This window comes from Podarcis raffonei, chromosome 13, assembly GCF_027172205.1.
Source record: "Podarcis raffonei isolate rPodRaf1 chromosome 13, rPodRaf1.pri, whole genome shotgun sequence".
NCBI lineage: Eukaryota > Metazoa > Chordata > Lepidosauria > Squamata > Lacertidae > Podarcis > Podarcis raffonei.
The window spans coordinates 40760771-40778618 of record NC_070614.1 but is presented as its reverse complement, the minus strand read 5'-3'; the positions used below and the strand labels follow the sequence as shown (position 1 = coordinate 40778618).

At 47.1% G+C, this 17848-nt stretch overlaps 1 protein-coding gene across 1 annotated transcript; it reads left to right on the top strand.

Moving 5' to 3' along the window:
• Nucleotides 1–3698: 3698 nt before the first annotated feature.
• PRSS8 (serine protease 8) lies at nucleotides 3699–16318 on the top strand. The gene is made up of 6 exons (XM_053361377.1): nucleotides 3699–3825; nucleotides 10649–10702; nucleotides 11531–11699; nucleotides 13037–13311; nucleotides 14060–14226; nucleotides 15363–16318. The coding sequence occupies exons 1-6, from the start codon at nucleotides 3780–3782 to the stop codon at nucleotides 15750–15752; spliced, it is 1101 nt and encodes a 366-aa protein (XP_053217352.1). The 5' UTR covers nucleotides 3699–3779; the 3' UTR covers nucleotides 15753–16318.
• The last annotated feature ends 1530 nt before the right edge of the window (nucleotides 16319–17848 follow it).

Genomic DNA, 17848 nt, shown 5'->3' with positions numbered 1-17848 from the left:
ATCTCCCCCCAAAAGCTCGTCACAATAGCCGTGTGAGATTGGGTTAGCGTGAGAGATAACGGCTGAGCCAAGGCCTGCTTTACAAAACTTCATAGCTAGGCAGGAATTTGAATCTGTGTTCTCTCTCTAATCAAGTCAACCACTCCATCACATTACTGAGAAACAGAAAACTTCCTTCACACCTACCTGGCAAAAACCAACATGCCCTACAGACGGCCATTTCAGCCCTGAGGGCAGCTGCCGCTAGGTAGGAGAACTAGAGAAGGCACCTGCCGCTTCCTTTCTTGTCCCCTGAGGCACCTGCCCGCCCACGAGATGATGGGCCCCAGTTCACGTGCAGCGGGACAGGAAACCTTTAATTTTCCACTCGCTTCCTGAGAGACACTGAGTCAGACTTTTGCGCGTGTCATTTGACAAGCAACACAAAGCTTGGGAACTCCTGGAATGTACGGGGACTAAAGTGGCGTCCATACCGTGAGAACGTGTGGCGTTACAAGCCAAGTCAACAAAAGAGGGATAAAATGGTGAGTGATACGATATGATTAGTGGCTCAAAATATGTCTTCTTCATTCAAATCAACCTGTTAAGTTCAGTCCTGCCGCTCTCTCCTGCCTTTTTTTTTGTTTTGTTGCATTCCCTTTTGCCTTCCTGATTTATAGTCCCTCAGCCTCAAAGCACTTTTCTCTTTCCATTCTTCCCCCGCATCTTGCACCTGTCAGCCTCTGACTTGCTCCAGGCATCCTGTCCTTCTTCCTGTATTTCTATTAATAGCAAAAATCTTCCTGGTCCTTAAGCTTTTTTTCCTCATAGTCAAAACGAGCCTTTCACCTCACTCTCAGAAACTGCACTCTTCACCAACGTTGTATTGCTAATATCTTACCCCTGAGCACTTAGACCATTTGTGAACATTCCATGACAGCCCAGCAGCCCAGACAGTATTGGATCAGAGTGTGTATGTCTGTGTTAAGTGATGGTGATAATTCACTTTAATGTGCAAAGTTAATATCGTTTGTCCTTACAACAACCCTGTGGGACTTGTTCCCTATGAATAAAAGAACTGTGAAATACATTATTTGACTATGAAGACCTGCAGGCATTGCACTGGTGGGCAACTAGTGTGAAGATGAGACCCTGCAAAGACATGAGCAATATGATAAGAAATTCTTCAATACTCTGCATTTGCCAGTGCTGCAGGGAACAGTCCAAGGCTGCAGTGCACAAAACCACCACACACAACACAATGGGAGCTTTGCAGTACTACAGGGCTTTCAGTGTGATCATGGGAACCAGTGTGGTCATTGTAAGAGTACTCAAAATGCAGCGAAGCACGAGCTGTGTCTTGTCATGCTGCTATGTGCATTATTGTATTATTCACCATGACAGAGGCTTACATCACCTGCACCTTTTGACTAAGTACATTCACCTTTAAAACGGGAGTGCAGAAGCATCACGTTAACATGAGTGGAAAGAACTGTGACAATGAAGACAGGACTCCAACCAAAATATAAATCTCACCTGAGCTATAAATTTTGAATGTGAGCTTGAGCAGGACAGTATATTTCTGCCGCTGCAATTAAAAAAAAAATGCATTTGATGCTGATCTGAGAGGGATGTTGTAAGAATAAAAAAGCCTTGCTTTGGGCATCCTAAACATATACAACTATATGTCCATGGGCATAGCCAGGATTTTTGTTAGGGGGGGCAGGACTTTTGTTGGGGTGGGGGCAGAACCAATGTGATTGGTCAGTTAGTTATTTAAGTATTTCTATTGTTTTACTTGATCTAGGGAGGCAACTGCCCCCCTCTGCCCCCCTGGCTACGCCCATGTATATGTTTCTCCCCACCCCCACCCCACAGTATTCTAGAAACAATAGTTTAAGGGGTAGAATTGAACATCAAGAAGTTAGGCTGTCACAGATAATATGAGACACTAAACACTTTACATCAGATTGTGGCTCTCAGCACAGGCCCCTATTCAGTGTTAAGCACCCAGGAGAGCCAAACAAACATGGGACAAAAAATCTGAGGTGCTCTGGAGCCTGCCTTGGACTATATAATGTGCAGGTGGGGGGAGGGAAAGCCTGTGGCCCTCACTCGACTACAAATCCCTGACCAATGGCCATAGTGGTTGGACGCCCAGTATCTCATGCCTAATAGTCTATAATTTTTGTTTGTGTGTGTATACATATGTGTGTATATGTATATGTAGCAACACATCTAACTTTTGATTAAAATAATACAAGTAAAATGTTAGATCAGTGGTTCCCAAAGTGGGTGGTGGTGGTAGGGTTATCTAGGCAGGTGCCAAGTGACAAGTGGGCAGCAGGGGGTTGCTGGAGGAGTAAATAACATTCAGAATTTGAAAAGCTGGTATTAATCAAGTTCACCTGTTTCATTAAGTTAACTAAATTAAATAGCTTTAAATGGACTTTGAATAAATGCAATTAATTGTTACTATTTGGAATATTATTGTGGTTGTCTTTGTCAGTGGGCTGTGCAAAATGCTCTTCTGGATAATGCTTTTTAGAGGGTGCGCAGGGGATGAATTTGAGTTTATGGAACCAAGCAGGCTGTGGCCTAAAAAAGTTTGCAAGCCACAACAAAGTAGGCCAGTCTCTGGCCCCAAGGGAAGGGCCAGTAGCCCCTCTCACAGCTGCTTATTTAAACACTAGCAGAGAAAATCAGCTTCACTTGGAAGGCCTCCCCTCCCCCTCCTCTTATTTACATATCTAACCTCTTGGTTGGTCCCCCTCCCCCCTCCCCTAAATTAACACCACAACAAGCTGTTGTCTTAAGGGCCGTAAACAGAACAAAGCAAATAATGCTGGACTAGATGGGCCTTCCTATGTTAAAATGTTGGGTGGGCCTCTCCTGCCTCCTTCCACACTCGTACTTGGCTGCCCAGATGCTAATAATAATAATAATAATAATAATAATAATAATATTTTATTTATATCCTGCCCTCCCCAGCCGAAGCCAGGCTCAGAGCAGCTAGCAACAGTAAAATGATACAACATTCTAAAATCATTTCATTATAAAATCAGTTCAAATCAGATTAATGGCAACCATTGGGCTAGAGTTCTGTGAGGATTGCCAAAGGAGGGGGTCAGGCTGCGCCCTGACCAAAGGCCTGGTGGAACAGCTCTGTCTTGCAGGCCCTGCGGAAACATGTCAAGTACCGCAGGACCCTAGTCTCTTGTGACAGAGCGTTCCACTAGATTGGAGCCGCAGCCAAAAAAGCCCTGGCTCTGGTTGAGGCCAGCCTAACTTCCCTGTGGCCAGGGACCTCCAAGGTGTTTTTGTTTGAAGACTGTAAGGTCCTCCTTGAACCACAATTCCAACCATCCCTGGCCCCTGGCCCCACTGGCTAGGAATGATGGGAGCTGTAGTCCCCCTGCCCACCCCCAAGACAACAAGGGCGTGGCAGGCCTGGAAAAAGTCACCAAGTTCAGAGGAGGAGGCCGGGCGAAGCCGCCGAGCCTGGGCCAGCAGGTGAGCACGGTAAAAACATGCAAAGGAGCCACAGGAGAGGCAGCTGACTGGCTCTGGCTGGGAGCCCGTCCCGTCACCAACAGGTTGGGTAACTTGTCCATCAGCCGAGGAAGGCAGAGTCCCGAGCGCAGCCTCCCTCCTTCATTCCACCTGCCGGCGGGACTACCTGGAGGAGCTCACCTGGCGCGCTCTCGCTCCCTCGCGCACACACGCACGCACGCACACACACACACCTGCGCGCCTGACTTCAGCTGCGGGTCTCAGCGACGCACCGGGGACCAAAGGAAATGGGGAGTTTGCTGGGAGGCCTGGGCCTCCTGCTCTTCGTCTCTGGTGAGTACCGGGCAAAAAGAAGCGCCTCTCTCGCCGGAGATTTAGCCTGCCTCCCTCCTCCTTTCCCAGCACCGGGGTGCGGGTTGGGCGCTGCGTTCCCGCCACCCGCGCCCAGCCCTTTCGCCTGCCGGTCGTTTCCCATCTCTTGCGCTCCCATTTTCAGAGCCGTGGCTGGTTTGGCAAGCACCAGGGGGAAGAGCTGCAAACTGGCCTTTCCCAACTGTTGGGCTGCCTGGAAGTGTGCATGGCGAAGGTGCGATGCAATGGGGGCCAAGTTTCAAGTCCTCACTGGGGTGGCTTTTGAGAATCCCCGCCACCTGCTTGCTTGGAGCAATAGACTAGCCCGTGTGACTTGGTCAGAGGACATTGAGGCAACCCCCAAGCTGAGCCATCCTGTGTTATGTATTGGGGTGGCGGTAGGATAACATGGCGTTTTGTCATGGTATCTGTGGAGTGATTCATTCTTCCTCAATAGTAACTCGTGGCTATATATGCCAATCTCAAAAGTACTGGTTTGGAAGCTCTGTTGTTTTAGCATTGGCCACCCCTGTACTGTACCTAGGATCTGCAGAGGCTGAGTGTAGCTGTAGTACACAAGAAAAGGTATTCTGGACATGCTCAACGGCATTCTTGTCGGGGCTTGTGGCTTCGCACCATTTTTAAAAAATTCATCACCGTGTGACATATGTAGAGCTTAAAACTGAACTCCGGAGCAGTGCCATATTGTTAAAAAAAACAAACACGCCCCAAAATTTATCAGCACGCATGATGATCCATTATGTCCCCTGGATGAGTTTTATTGCACTGTTAAACTGTAAGGAGGGAAACCATGACAACTGTTAAAAGGAATCCTTGAAAATAATGGAACATATGACAAGCCAGTGTGGCACGTTTAAGTTGGTGGTTGGGGAGCAGGTTCTGTTTATGTGTGGAGGGGAGGTAGGGGTGTGTGTGTGTGTGTGTGTGTGCGCGTGCGCGCGCGCCCACAGTGACTGGTGGTCTGATGGCTTTTTAAAGTGCAGAATTGAAACAAACACATCCCAGCCTTTTTTCCCTTCCTTCTTGAAAGCAGTGTATGCATGGTTGGGGGGTGGAATAGGTGCCACATTCCTAGAGGACAAAGGTCCTTTCAGTCTTGGGAAAACACACACAGAAAGGGAAGGGGAAGAAGAGTATCTTCCTTGGAACCTGTCCCAAGTAAAGGAGGAGGGAGGGAACTTTGCCATGGTGGGGTTTTTCTCCTTTCTCTGTTGGAGCTCCTGTGACTTTAATGGAAAACAGGAGAAACTGCATAAGTGAATTGTTCATAATTCGTGCTGCGACTTCATACTGGAAAGGACTGCACCTGCTGAATTTCTTCCTGCCATGCAGCTGTTAAAAGCACAGGAGTTCTGCCAGGGAGGAAAAGGTTGCAACTCGATATAGAAAAGTTATCTACAGATGGTGCTCAATGGAAGGCATACACTCTAATCTGAAACACCCTATTGTCTTCTCCAAGATAAGTGAGAACTGGTGTTAGTTGTTCCTTTGTCAAAGAATAAGACTTTAGGGCTGAGTCCTTTCTCAGAGGCTTGGGAACACAGTGGGGTCTAGTGAGCTGGTGGACAAATCTGGCCTAGGAGCCAAAGGGCATAAAGCCTTTTTTGTTGCTGCTCCGTCAACACTCTTTTTCAAACAGCGCAACCCACTTGTGAAACTTCCGTTATCTATCCGACAACCCCGAAACTCTTTGTAACCTGACACCCTTGGGAAAAGTGGCTGGAAGCCAAGCAGTTGAGAACAGTGGAGTTCAGGGTATATGTCTGTATGTAAGAGAGGGAGAGAATATGATCTGTGCAAATTGTTCATTGGGGTGTGGGTCCAGTGCTGCCCACAGCCTCTGGCAAGAGTCTGACTTTGTTTCCAAATGTAATAAAGGAACAAGATTCAGGGTCTCTCGTCTGGAATTTCTTATTTGACCAAGGCTTATTAAGGTGGAATTCTGACATTTGAATTTAGCAGCAATGCTCCATTCCCTAGAACATGATAAGGCCACCTCTGAGCATGTGCAGAGTACTTCTTTACCACTAAAGAATTATGGCCAGGTTCTATCCCTGGGATTGTAGAGTGGTATATTCTCCTCCTGGCACCTCTCTTCTTAGAAACTTGATTCAATATCCACAGTGAAACTTGAAAAGCATGCAGGACAGAATCATGTTAGTTCAAGTTTATTGTAGAACCTGCATAAATAGCTGTAATGCTGCTGTTCAGGATACTAGTCAGTCATGTCTTTTTCCTAGGATACCCCATTCCCTTGCCCTAGGTTCCCTGTTCCCCTCTCAACAGATGCTTGGTCTGTTGCCAATGAGCTCATTTGGACTTCACGGAGCTGTTTTGGGGGGTTGCCCTCTCTTCGGGTTTCCTCCTAAAGCTTTTTTTTGTTCTTCAGCAAATCTCTGCTAATACATCCCTCACGGCATTGCCTGTAAACATCCTCCATATTCCTAACAGAGAGACAGAATTTTTTACTGTGGGGCTTCTTTCCTTGTTACTGCAACTCCATTTCCCGTAAAGCTTCACCTGTTGAAATTCTGTCCGTCACATAGAAAGAGAACAAGGCAAACTGGAACTTTCCAGGTCAAAATGTGAAATGTTGGAAGTGTATTGATGGGAACTCTACTGAATGGCACAAATTTGCCCCGGGGATGAATTAAGAAGGGCACCTTCAACTGCCTGGTGTCCTGCAGGTGTGCCCTGGCTGACACGGCTGAGCCCCAGGAGGTGGGGTAGAGCAAGAGGGCAAGGATAGTTCAGGCTGGTTTCTTTCTGTGACATTTTGTCTCTGAGGGTGGGGCAGGCTCGGACGTCATTGGTAGGTTACCCAACCAGTTGGGCCTGCCTCTATTTTTAAATGTCCTACTTGCTCATCTCACCGCAACCTCTTGATGGCGGAGCCAAAATAGCAAGCAGTGTGTGTATGAGGACTGGTCAGGATGCCTGGAATCAGCTTGTTTTGTGGGGCCTTTCTTGGTGTCGCTTTGTGGGTGGAGGTCTCTGTTGTTGTTGTTTTGATAGTTCAGCTGAGTAAGTCCACCAAAATCTGGGCCAAACCCAGGATATTTTGAGGGCCAATGGAGACTAGGTGCATGCTGAATGTAGCGCCCCCTAGAGGGTTGCTATCTGTTTTCACTTAAAAGCACTGTCACGGGAGGTCAGAGTTGGTGGCTCAAAAGTACCAACAGAACACAACTGGGCCTCTTGCAAGAGGATTTTCATACTTGAGAGCCCAGTTCAAACCTGTTAATTCTCGTGTTCAACATTACGTAGCTGGAAGATACAGTGGTACCTCGGGTTAAGAACTTAATTCGTTCCGGAGGTCCGTTCTTAACCTGAAACTGTTCTTATTCTGAAGCACCACTTTAGCTAATGGGGCCTCCTGCTGCCACCATGCGGCTGGAGCACGATTTCTGTTCTCATCCTGAAGCAAAGTTCTTAACCTGAGGTACTATTTCTGGGTTAGCAGAGTCTGTAACCTGAAGTGTATGTAACCTGAAGCGTATGTAACCCGAGGTACCATTGTACAAGATGAGGCCAACCGCAAATGTCTGTTAAGGAGAGAGAAAAATGCTTTGTGCCTCAAATGTGGCTTAGGCATTCTTTGTCTACTTGTATCAGAGTTCCCGTGACGGGGACTTTTCAATAGTGGTGCTGCAAAACTCTCTCCCTGTGAATTTTTGCTGGACCTTTTTCTTTTAGGGTTTATTGAAGACTTGCTTTGTTTCAGCCTGCCTTTTATACCACACTTGTATTTGTTTAATGTTGCTTTGGATGTGGCTTTATCTGCTGCTCCGCCCGATTAATTTGTGCTTCTGATAATTCTGCATACTTCCTATTTCAATTGTTGTTTTAATTCCGTAAACCCCTTTGTGGTACAAAAATAAGTAAATTGCGCAAAACTCTTACCAACTTGACCAGCAGATGCCCTTTCCAGATTAGAACCCGCAGCCCCTAGAGCGTTGGCCCCTTCTAAGTTGGAAACTTATGATGCAGGCTTAGTAGGACCTCAAGGGACTTGCTGTGGGCAACAGCATGTAAACTTTGGCACCAAGTCATATTTTAATTATGAAAGAGGAGGTCAACAAACAGACCACTGGGGTTTAATGGCTAAGATGCTCTTTATTCCTCAAAGAGCCATTTCAGTTTTCAGATTAGTTGTGACAAAACCATATTGCTCTGTGGTGCGTTTTAGATATCTGCTTGCCCAGTGTTTGATCATCCAGAGAACCAGAAAGAAACCACCTGGCCTGCTCTTGTGTCTTTAAGATAGGGATAGGGAACCTATAGGGCACCAACATCTGGAGGGCCATTACTCCCATCCCTGACCATTAGCTATGTTGGCTGAGACTGATGGGAGTACCAACAACATCTGGAGGTGCGGGTTCCCCATCCTTACTCTTAACTGCAGCTCAGGGTGCAGAAACGGGCAGAGGAAGTTTTGGACAGCATAGAAATACTAATTCCCCATCCCTGTCTGCATACTGACCTGTTGTAAAAGGCAGAGATTCAGTTGGTTGAAAGTTTTCAATGCTTCCTTGGAAGCCAAAAGGAAGACCTTCCCTGGAATGCCACAAGGTGGTCACCAACTTTGATGGAGTCAAGAGGGGAATAGACAAATGGATAAGACTGTCAATGGCTACTAGCCAAGATAGCTATATATTGCCTCCAGGATCAGCAGTGGGAGTTTGCTCAGACACCCAATTTTGCTTTAACAAAAAAGTCAGGAAATGAAATGGCCAATGCTGTCCATCATATATATTTTTTCATAAGCACAAAGCGGCTGACATTTGAAAAACAAAAATGTGTGGAAACGCAAGCCTTGACAACTCAAGCCTTGTAGAGGGGCTAAATATAGCCTTATCCTTGATGATGCCTTCGGGGAGGAAACTGTCAAGAACTTCTTCATTCTCATTTGCCTGTTCAGGTTCCCCTCTTCTCCCTCTCCGTGTCCCCAGTGACTCCCTGGCTGGATGCTCTGCCAAGTCCGCTCAGACTCATCTCCCAGGAATCATTGGCACTGCAGGATTTTAGAAAGCCAATCTAGGCCGACAAGCAGGGCGGGAAACAAATCCTTGGGAAGCCACAGCTGTGGCAAGAGAAACTGGGGCAGCAGGAGCAGAGAGGCACACCCTGGCTTCCTTCTCATAGGTTGTAGAAAGTACAGCCTAAGGAGGAAACGTCAGAAAGGCCTGGGAGAAATCACCTTTCTCTCTTCGTCAGCATGACAACGTCCCCTGGTGTGTAATTTCCAAAATGAAACATGCATGGGGCCAGATGTGCTCAGAAACTATGACTTTTGCAGCCACCTTTTTTTCTTTTCCCCGGGTGGCAAGCTGTGTTTATTGCAACAGAGGAAAAATTCTGTAGGTGCAGCTTCCTGGTCTGGAGGTGCAGCAGCGAGGGAAGGTTATTCCTGTGTAATTTCTGACTGCTGCTCATTTGCACATACCTGCCTTACTATCTGACCTTTCTGACCTGGCATTGAAGCACCAGTCTATACGATTGGCAGAATCAAGTGGTATTTTGGTAGAGCTTTTCTTAGGCTGCACCACTTATGGATGCCATGCCGGTTTCAAGTCAGAATGCTATTTCACTGAAACAATAGCATGTTAAAAGAAGGGTTGTACTTAGCCTTGTCCTGTGTGCAGAATTTTTCTTTCTCCTTGAGAGAGCAATCTGTCTCTCACTCATTCACTCTGGAGCCTGAAATCATACAATCGGAACAAGCACTCCGCTTGATTTCTCCAAAATTCTAAGAAATATTCCAGCAACTCTAGGATGGGGAAGGGTTTTAGTGAATTGTAACAGATCAATGTGGAGGACAGGATTCTTGTGTTTGTTTACTTGAGACAAAGTGAGGCCTGGTGACTCTTAAAGACATTACAGTACTCGGAAACAGAAACATAAAAGTGGGATCTTGATCAAACAAATGTTGGTTCATATGTAAAATAAAGGTAAAGGGACCCTGGGGTTGCGGCGCTCATCTCGCTTTATTGGCCGAGGGAGCCGGTGTACAGCTTCCGGGTCATGTGACCAGCATGACCAAGCCACTTGTGGCGAACCAGAGCAGTGCACGGAAACACTGTTTACCTTCCCGCCGGAGCGGTCCCTATTTATCTACTTGCACTTTGACGTGCTTTCGAACTGCTAGGTTGGCAGGAGCAGGGACCAAGCAACAGGAGCTCGCCCCGCCGTGGGGATTCGAACTGCCGACCTTCTGATCGGCAAGTCCTAGGCTCTGTGGTTTAACCCACAGCGCCACCTGCGTCCCTTGGTTCATATGTAGTGCTATGCTAAACCATGGCTTAAAGCAGATAAGCCAACATGCAGGCTCCTGGATAGGGGATAACAGCAGCTTCTCTGCTCCTCCTCTGTTGGTTCTGCTGTTGCACTTCTTTGAGTTAAACTATAGTTTAGCATGTCCAAATTAATAATCTGTAAACCCCAGAACAAACCTTGGTTATAGCTCACCCTTTGCTGGAGCAAGAGAGACCATGAGCCTGGGTTTGGACATGATAAGCCAAACCATGGCAACACAGCAACAAGAGGTGCAGAGAAGGAGCACAGCAGCTATGATCCTTTTCCAGGAAGCAGCATGTTTGTTCATTGCATTAAGGCTAAGGATTGTCTTAGTGTTGAAGTTCAAACTAGGTCATAGTTGGAATGAGTTTTCAAGTAATTTTGTTTTGTTTTGTTTTTAAATGTGAAAATATTTAAGTGCTATTTGTTTTATTGTAATCAAAATGTTGCAGCTTGTCATTATAACTCTACTTTTTTAATTTTACAGTATTCTTCTCACGCTCCCACTCTGCCGCCATTGGAGCCAACGGCACCCAACCAGGTAAGATATTTGAATTTTGCATGAGTGGGTGTGAATTTTTATTTTATTTTTTAAAAAGAACAACACTGCACACCATTAAGTATGTCAACAATGGACATACATTGATTACCTTCCCTGTTTTCTCACATATTAATTTAACCCTCCCTCCTCTGCTCACACCAATTATTATTTAGGTTCCAAATTCACTTCCTAGAGTGTAGAAAGCAACTTTTTTACAGACATTTAAAACCCTGCCTTCAACACAGTAGGAATCTTCTTCAGTCAGCTCTGTGGCCTCTGAGATTTCAGTAGGCATTGTGCATACACATTCAGTCCCATCTCTGCAGCCATATAAGGTCTACAAATATAGGCTTCCATATTTCAAAATGCAGTTCTGAGAGATTTTCAGAATGCCTTTTCTACCTATTATTGAATGGTGGGAACACCGGAAACATATAGGAACCACTTTCAGGGTTCTTCTTACAGTCAAGCAGTATATAAATTATATGAACTAATCACATAGGAAGCTGCCTTATATCAAATCATACCTTTGGTCAGTTTAACTCAGTGTTGTTTACATTGAGTCCTGATGGCTGCCTGGGATTTTGGCCAGAAGCTTTCCCAGGCCCTACCTGGAAACCCCGGGGATTGAACTTGGGAACTTGCAAGGCAAGATGCCCTTCCGGCGAGCCATGGCCCTTCCCCACGCAGAAGGAGAAACATAATATGATGCAGAGCCGTGGGTACACAAGCCCATCATGTTGTCTGATCGTCGTGTACAAAAGAACATGTGATGTGGGTGATTTCTGGAGCGCTTTTTCACTCTGCAAAATGTCTTTATGTCTGCAGGATTCTGTGGAGTGCCCGCTATGGGGCGAATCATGGGTGGCATGAACGCCGAGCATGGACAGTGGCCCTGGCAGGTATCCCTGACCAGCAGCAGCAGCGGCCGTCACCTCTGTGGAGCGTCTCTCATTGCCCCCCAGTGGCTAGTCACAGCGGCACATTGCTTCCCTGCGTAAGTGCAAGGCATCCGTGGAATAAGATGCGGTTGTGGGTGTTGGGGAACAGAGCAGGCAATGCCTTTTGGATAGGAAGTTTAAACCAGGCATAGGCAAAATCGGCCCTGCAGATGTTATGGGACTACAACTCCCATCATCCCTAACCAACAGGACCAGCGGTCAGGGATGATGGGAATTGTAGTCCCAAAACATCTGGAGGGCCGAGTTTGCCTATGCCTGGTTTAAATAATAGAAAGCTGGCGAGGCGTGCAGACACTATTCTGCAGCCTTCTCATAATTCGAGAGTTTGGTTTACTGATGAGGATGCTAAAAATGTTGGCTTTAGCATTTGCATGGTGCTTCTGAGCAGTGTTCAAAGCACTGCCAGAAGATAACGTATGTGAAATTTGAAAAAGACCCTGGAAGATGGGCCCCTGCTATTATATATATTTTCAGATAGTGAGGGTTGAGAGAGAATGGTTTTTCCAACACCACCTATGGCAGAGGCAAGATTTGTGCTGGAGACCCGATCCTTCCCACTGCCCAACTCACCGCTTAGTCTCATAGGAACTATGCTTTGTTAGATTTTAATCATTACGTATAGAGTCCAGGACAGACAAAAGTATACCCTTGTGTGTCTGCCTAGTGCTAACTTGTTAACAAACAACTTCAGGGTCTCTGCTTTCCCTTCTTATGGTTCTGTATCTCTAACTTGGACAGTCCTTCCTAGATCGCTTCTGAAAAATGGGGAGACACATTCATGTAGAATGGATCTGTACCAGGGAGAGGGCCTTTTCAGTAGTGGCCCCCTGGCCAATGGAGTAGGCTTCCCAGTAAAGCTTGCTTGGTGCTATATTTGTGGTATTTTTAGTTTCAGAATATTTTCTAAATAACTCTTGCAATCTGGGTCCCTCAATTATTTTTTTTTAATATATTGCCTTTATTTGGGCTGTGTTGTGATGAACTTTGTTTTTCACATATTTATCTTTTTGAATTTATGGTTTCATGGCTTATTTGTATCAAAATGGTTTTCTTATTTATCATAAGCCTCCCAGATAACTTTATGGGGCAGTGTACAAATGTCATAAACAAGGTCAATCCATGACTGCTCTCCATGCAGGTTAAATGGAATCTCCACATTAAGAAAAGTTCACCTCTAAATACTAGTTTCTGGGGCAGAATTAAATGGAAGACTGTTGCTTTCTCTCCCTCCCCATGTGCTAAAGAATCAGTCGGGCCACCATTGGATATGTGAACCCTAGCACAGGTACTCTTAGACCCTTCGCAACGACCTCCGTTTGCATCTTAGAAATGCATTTTAATACAAGCATATTGCTTCCTCTCCTTTTTGCAGGAGGGCTGAAATTGAAGACTACGATGTCGTCCTGGGGGTCCATCGGCTGAACGACCCCCCAAACGACCTGCAAGTTATGCAGGTGGAGCAAGTGATTAAGCACCCTGACTACGTGGAAGAAGAAGGCTCTAAAGGGGACATTGCCCTGGTGAAGCTCAAGAAGGCAGTGAACTACAGCCGAACAATCCGGCCCATCTGCCTGCCCGCCTCTTCGGTCGTCTTCCCGGCTGGCATGAAGTGTACCGTCACCGGCTGGGGGAACGTGCTTGTATCCAGTAAGGAAGAAATTCTTTTCCTATTGGAGTCATGGTCCTTAGAGTGGTGGAACTTGTTCTGGCACTGTGATGCGACCACATCTGGAATGGGGGGGCACAGCTAATCCTCTGTACGGCCATGTTTCCCTTGTGCAGTCAGGGCTCAGTCCCCATCTCTCTCCTCCATCCCCTCCACCCAAAATGGCCTCCCTTCATATCTCAGCATAGAGGCTTAGGCCTGGGGCATGTGAAGAGACAATGGTTGCCTCTGCATATGGGATGAGTGCCTTTGTTTCTCGTCCATATCTTGATGCAGACAGAGCCTCAGCTGTAGGAAAGGAGTCCGTAGCTGCAGATTAGGGAGTCTGGCTTCCAGAATGATGAGGCACTTATCCACCTGCACTCCCAAGCCAAAGGCAAACACCCTGCCACCTGGGACACAAAAAGAGGCTGGTCCATTAGAGTGAATGGGGAGCTGCCCCACCCACCTCAGCCTGCCCTTAGCCTGCCTCCACTTGCTCTGCAGCCTTGCTTCCAGTCAGCCCAGGAGTGGCACCAGCTGTCAGCTTCCTCCTCCTCCTTGGACTCCGTGTTGCTCCTCGTAGAACTTGGCAGAGAGGAAGACGGGGACAAAATTAGATTGAGTCGCCTTTGCCCGCCATTGGTGCTGGCTGCACCTACTGTTGGCCTCCTGCCCTACCAGTTCCCGCTGCAGGACAGCCTTTCTCCACATCTGGGAACTGACTCTGAGTTTTGTTTCTTCCTTTAGCAAGCCTCCCCACACCCAAGACGCTACAGCAGCTTGAAGTGCCCATTATTGGGATAGACACTTGCAAGTGCCTGTACAGGCGAAACCCTGATCCCGAGGATCCTCTCACCGTCCACGACGACATGATCTGTGCTGGCTTTGCTGAGGGGATGAAGGATGCATGCCAGGTGAGATCAGGCAGGAGGAGAGGGGAGGCTGGGGGTGCCCGTTCGTTGAGGAAAGGGGGTGGCATTTTAGAATGAGGCAGTGAGAGCCAGATTCAGCACTGTACAAAAGGCCAAGGCTGATGGCCTTTTCGTGTTCAGCTTCAGCCAGCATCTGTTTATATGTTGCATAGACGTCTGGAAAGAAAGTGCTGTAGCAACTCATGGATTAGAACCCCCTCTTACGGTATAAACATGCACTGTGCCCCCTTTTCCCCCTTGGTTATGAGGCACTTTGTAGCCCTTCTCAGGCAATTCACTATACTTGTGTCTATAAGTGATCATGCGACAGGCTGGAGGCAGTTCTTGCCAGTCCTGCACTGAGTCATCTTTATTCCACATAGAACAGGGTATAGAGTCCTTTTTTGGCCCAGTGAGCCAGATCTTTTTTCTCCCTCCCTGACCGCTCTGGCTGGCCAAATTTGCTAGGTGAGCAAAATCACTCTCCCACCTGTCAGCCACCTGAGATTTTATCGAAGTTGGCTAGCAGGGTAGGGGAGGAGATAGTCATAAAGCAGGATTGAACTCCTTGCCCTTCAGTGGATGGGCGGGAGTGTTTGATCCTGATTTCTGCAGGGATCAACTGTGCCAATGAGTTCCTGACAGGAAACTTGCTCACCCGACTGAGCTAATCAGGACCAAACTCCCACCTGTCAAACTCCCATCGCAATGTAGGTGGGGACCACGTTGAATAGTTCTTGGGGGTATACTTTAGGTAATGCCGACCCCCTTAACTCACTTGGATCCTTCAAAATAGCTGCCTGTGGAAGAGTACTCTCAAGTCCAGCTGCTCACAGTCAGCCTTCTGGCGTTTCCCTCACTGAGAGAAGTGAGGTTACAGGGAAACAGAGGGCCTTCTCGGTAACTGCACCTGCACTGTGGAACGCCCTCCAGTCAAATGTCAAGGAAATAAACAACTATATGACTTTTAAAAGACATCTGAAGGCATCCCTGTATAAGGAAGTTTTAAATGTGTTCTGTTTTACAGTGGTTTAATAATTAGTTGGAAGCCAGAGTGGCTGGGGCAATGCAGTCAGATGGGTGGCATATAAATTATTATTATTATTTATTCCCAATCCAATAACCATTTCCCCCACTAGGGTGACTCTGGAGGACCTCTTTCCTGTCGTATTGGCAATGCTTGGCTGCTGGCCGGAGTGGTGAGTTGGGGGGACGAATGTGGAGCCCCCAACAGGCCTGGTATCTACAGCCGCATCTCAACCTATGCCGACTGGATTCAGGCAAATGTTCCAGAGGTGCAGCTCAGCCAAGTGACTTCCGATGTGCAGCCCATCTCGGAGGAGGGCATGTGCTCTGACACTCCTGACACGAGCCGGCCTGGACCTTACGATGACATCCAGCCTCAGCCAGGCTGGTCCCGGCCCATCCACCCGACAAACCCTGCCTCGGGCAGCGCTGCGTCCTGGGCCTGCATGTCCAGCCTGCCTCTTCTTGTCCTCTTCCTTCAGACCTTCCACTATTTCTTATGAATCGTCCCTCCAGTGGGCCAAATGACTGATTGTGTAGCGGGGGGAGAGCAGTCCCTTCCTACTCCGTGCTCAAGTGGGTGGTCCCACTATTTCACATTCTGCCATGCCTCAGGTTTTTTCGCTTTGCTCTCTGGAAGCATGTGATGCTCTTGGTACGATTACAAAATGGCAGCCTTGTTCTGGAGCAGAGGGTTCCGCCAAGCCACGAAGGTTCAGTCCAATGTGCACTCGAGGTCTGCTTAGTATGTATACCTTACATTCCAACTTGCTGTTTCGTTCTTCCCTTTGACATGTTAATTTATGACAATCCCCTGGGCCTGCTGCTGGAGAACTTGCTCTGCCTCAGCACAATTGCAGAAGCCATGAATAGCAACCACCTCCTTGCCTCTTTGTTGAGGGCAGACTCACATTAAGTTGTCTTTGTCTCCTCATCATGCCAGGTCCTGATCTGCTCTCTGGGTCTTGGTTCTCATTAATCCTGGATTTCACGGTTGTTACCAATGTATTCTTCACCCAAATCCATTTATCTTGATCTGCCTTCTGGTTATCGCCCCTCAGCTTCCCCCCAGCCTGTTACAAGGTGCCTTCATGGTTCTTTTTGCAGTCTTTGCTCCTGCTAACCATTGCAGCTTCAGTCCTGAGAGGCTCCACACAGATTCTACTGGCACACCAATGTTTTTGCTGCCTGGTCTCATCCTAGAATGTGAGTTGGCTCCCTCCAAGCCAAATCATTTAGCTGAACCATACACCTGTTTCTTAGGGTCCAGTTCAAACCATTGTCCGATATCCCACTGATTCTGATACCTCAAGGAGTTGGATATAAACTATACCCTCAAACACCCCCTTCTATGGTGACATGGGGGGGACCCCCTCCCCAAGCTTGCCTACTGGCTGGAGGTAGTGTGGAGTGTCATCTAGGGAGCCCAACCGACGCAGCCTTTGTGTTAAAGCCTCAGTAGTCCACCGTGATTGGATCAAGACCAGTGTTAAAGAAGTGACGCTCAGTGATGTGTCTGTGGAAGCAGCATCAGTCTTTAGGGGATCTGTGACGCTCCAGGTGGTTCCATGGCACTCAATCTGCTTTTTGCTTCCTGGATTCTTATGGCCCCTGACATGTGTGTTTGGGGGCAACTAAGACATCATGTTTTTCCTGATGCCTCCTTAAAGCTCAGATTGAAAAGATGGAGGAGTGATGGGACCAAACCATGCTTCTTAATTAGCTGCCACATTTTGACTCCTGGCTGGGGACTTGGTCATCTTTGTGTGCTGACCAGACTGGAACTTCCCTTGACTGGCTTGGATTCTTTGAATGGTAACCTCACTTATGTTTCTGTGCGTGACCAATGAATCTCTCCACTGGTGGAGTGTGTGCATGTGTGTGTATGTATGTATGTATGTGTGTATATATATATATATGTGTGTGTGTGTGTGTGTGTGCGTGATAAAAAGTTGCGGGAAACATAATCAGGGCAACATTACTGCTAAATGAAATGTCCTGCCTTAGCTTGAAGATTTATTTATGATGCAGCATGACTTGCATGTGAGGCAGGAATGGAATGGGACTGCTTTACACAAGTTTGCTGCTGCCGAATCATAGACATATTATTGGTCTTCCCTGACAACCTGTATTTGCACATCTTTTAAAAATAAGTATGTAAGCATCTATTTGTTTATTGGGAAGGATGAGAATCAGATGTTGCTCTCACAATGAAGTGTTTTTAATAAAGCAAATAGTAATTCTAAAGTGACGGTAGTAGTTGTGTTAACTTCCACCACTGTCCCGAGCGCCGACTGAATCCAGAGACAAATTCAGCTGCTTGCAACACTTGAAATACCTTTGTACAGAGGTGGGGGGAAATTCCTTTGGAAGTGGCTGCATAATAAGACCAGCTTCACAGGCTTATGGGAGTTGCTCCATTTTCTACTGGAACTGAAAGTGAACTAACCAGAGTCCCAGCAAGATAGTCACTAAGGTGACAGACAGAATGCACTCCATAAGCCATGCATTCTGTTACAGCTGGTCCAGTGGCATGGCAGCCAAGTTCACAGGAAAGGCTAAAGCCTGATTTCTGCCCTATCCACCTGGCAAAGATACT

Bases quoted from the DNA above. Each gene is read 5' to 3' on its own strand.
- PRSS8 (XM_053361377.1), top strand. From the start codon at position 3,780: ATGGGGAGTTTGCTGGGAGGCCTGGGCCTCCTGCTCTTCGTCTCTG. The intron at 13,312-14,059 runs GTAAGGAAGAAA...TTCTTCCTTTAG, and splicing joins GGGGAACGTGCTTGTATCCA to CAAGCCTCCCCACACCCAAG. The intron at 14,227-15,362 runs GTGAGATCAGGC...TTCCCCCACTAG, and splicing joins GGATGAAGGATGCATGCCAG to GGTGACTCTGGAGGACCTCT.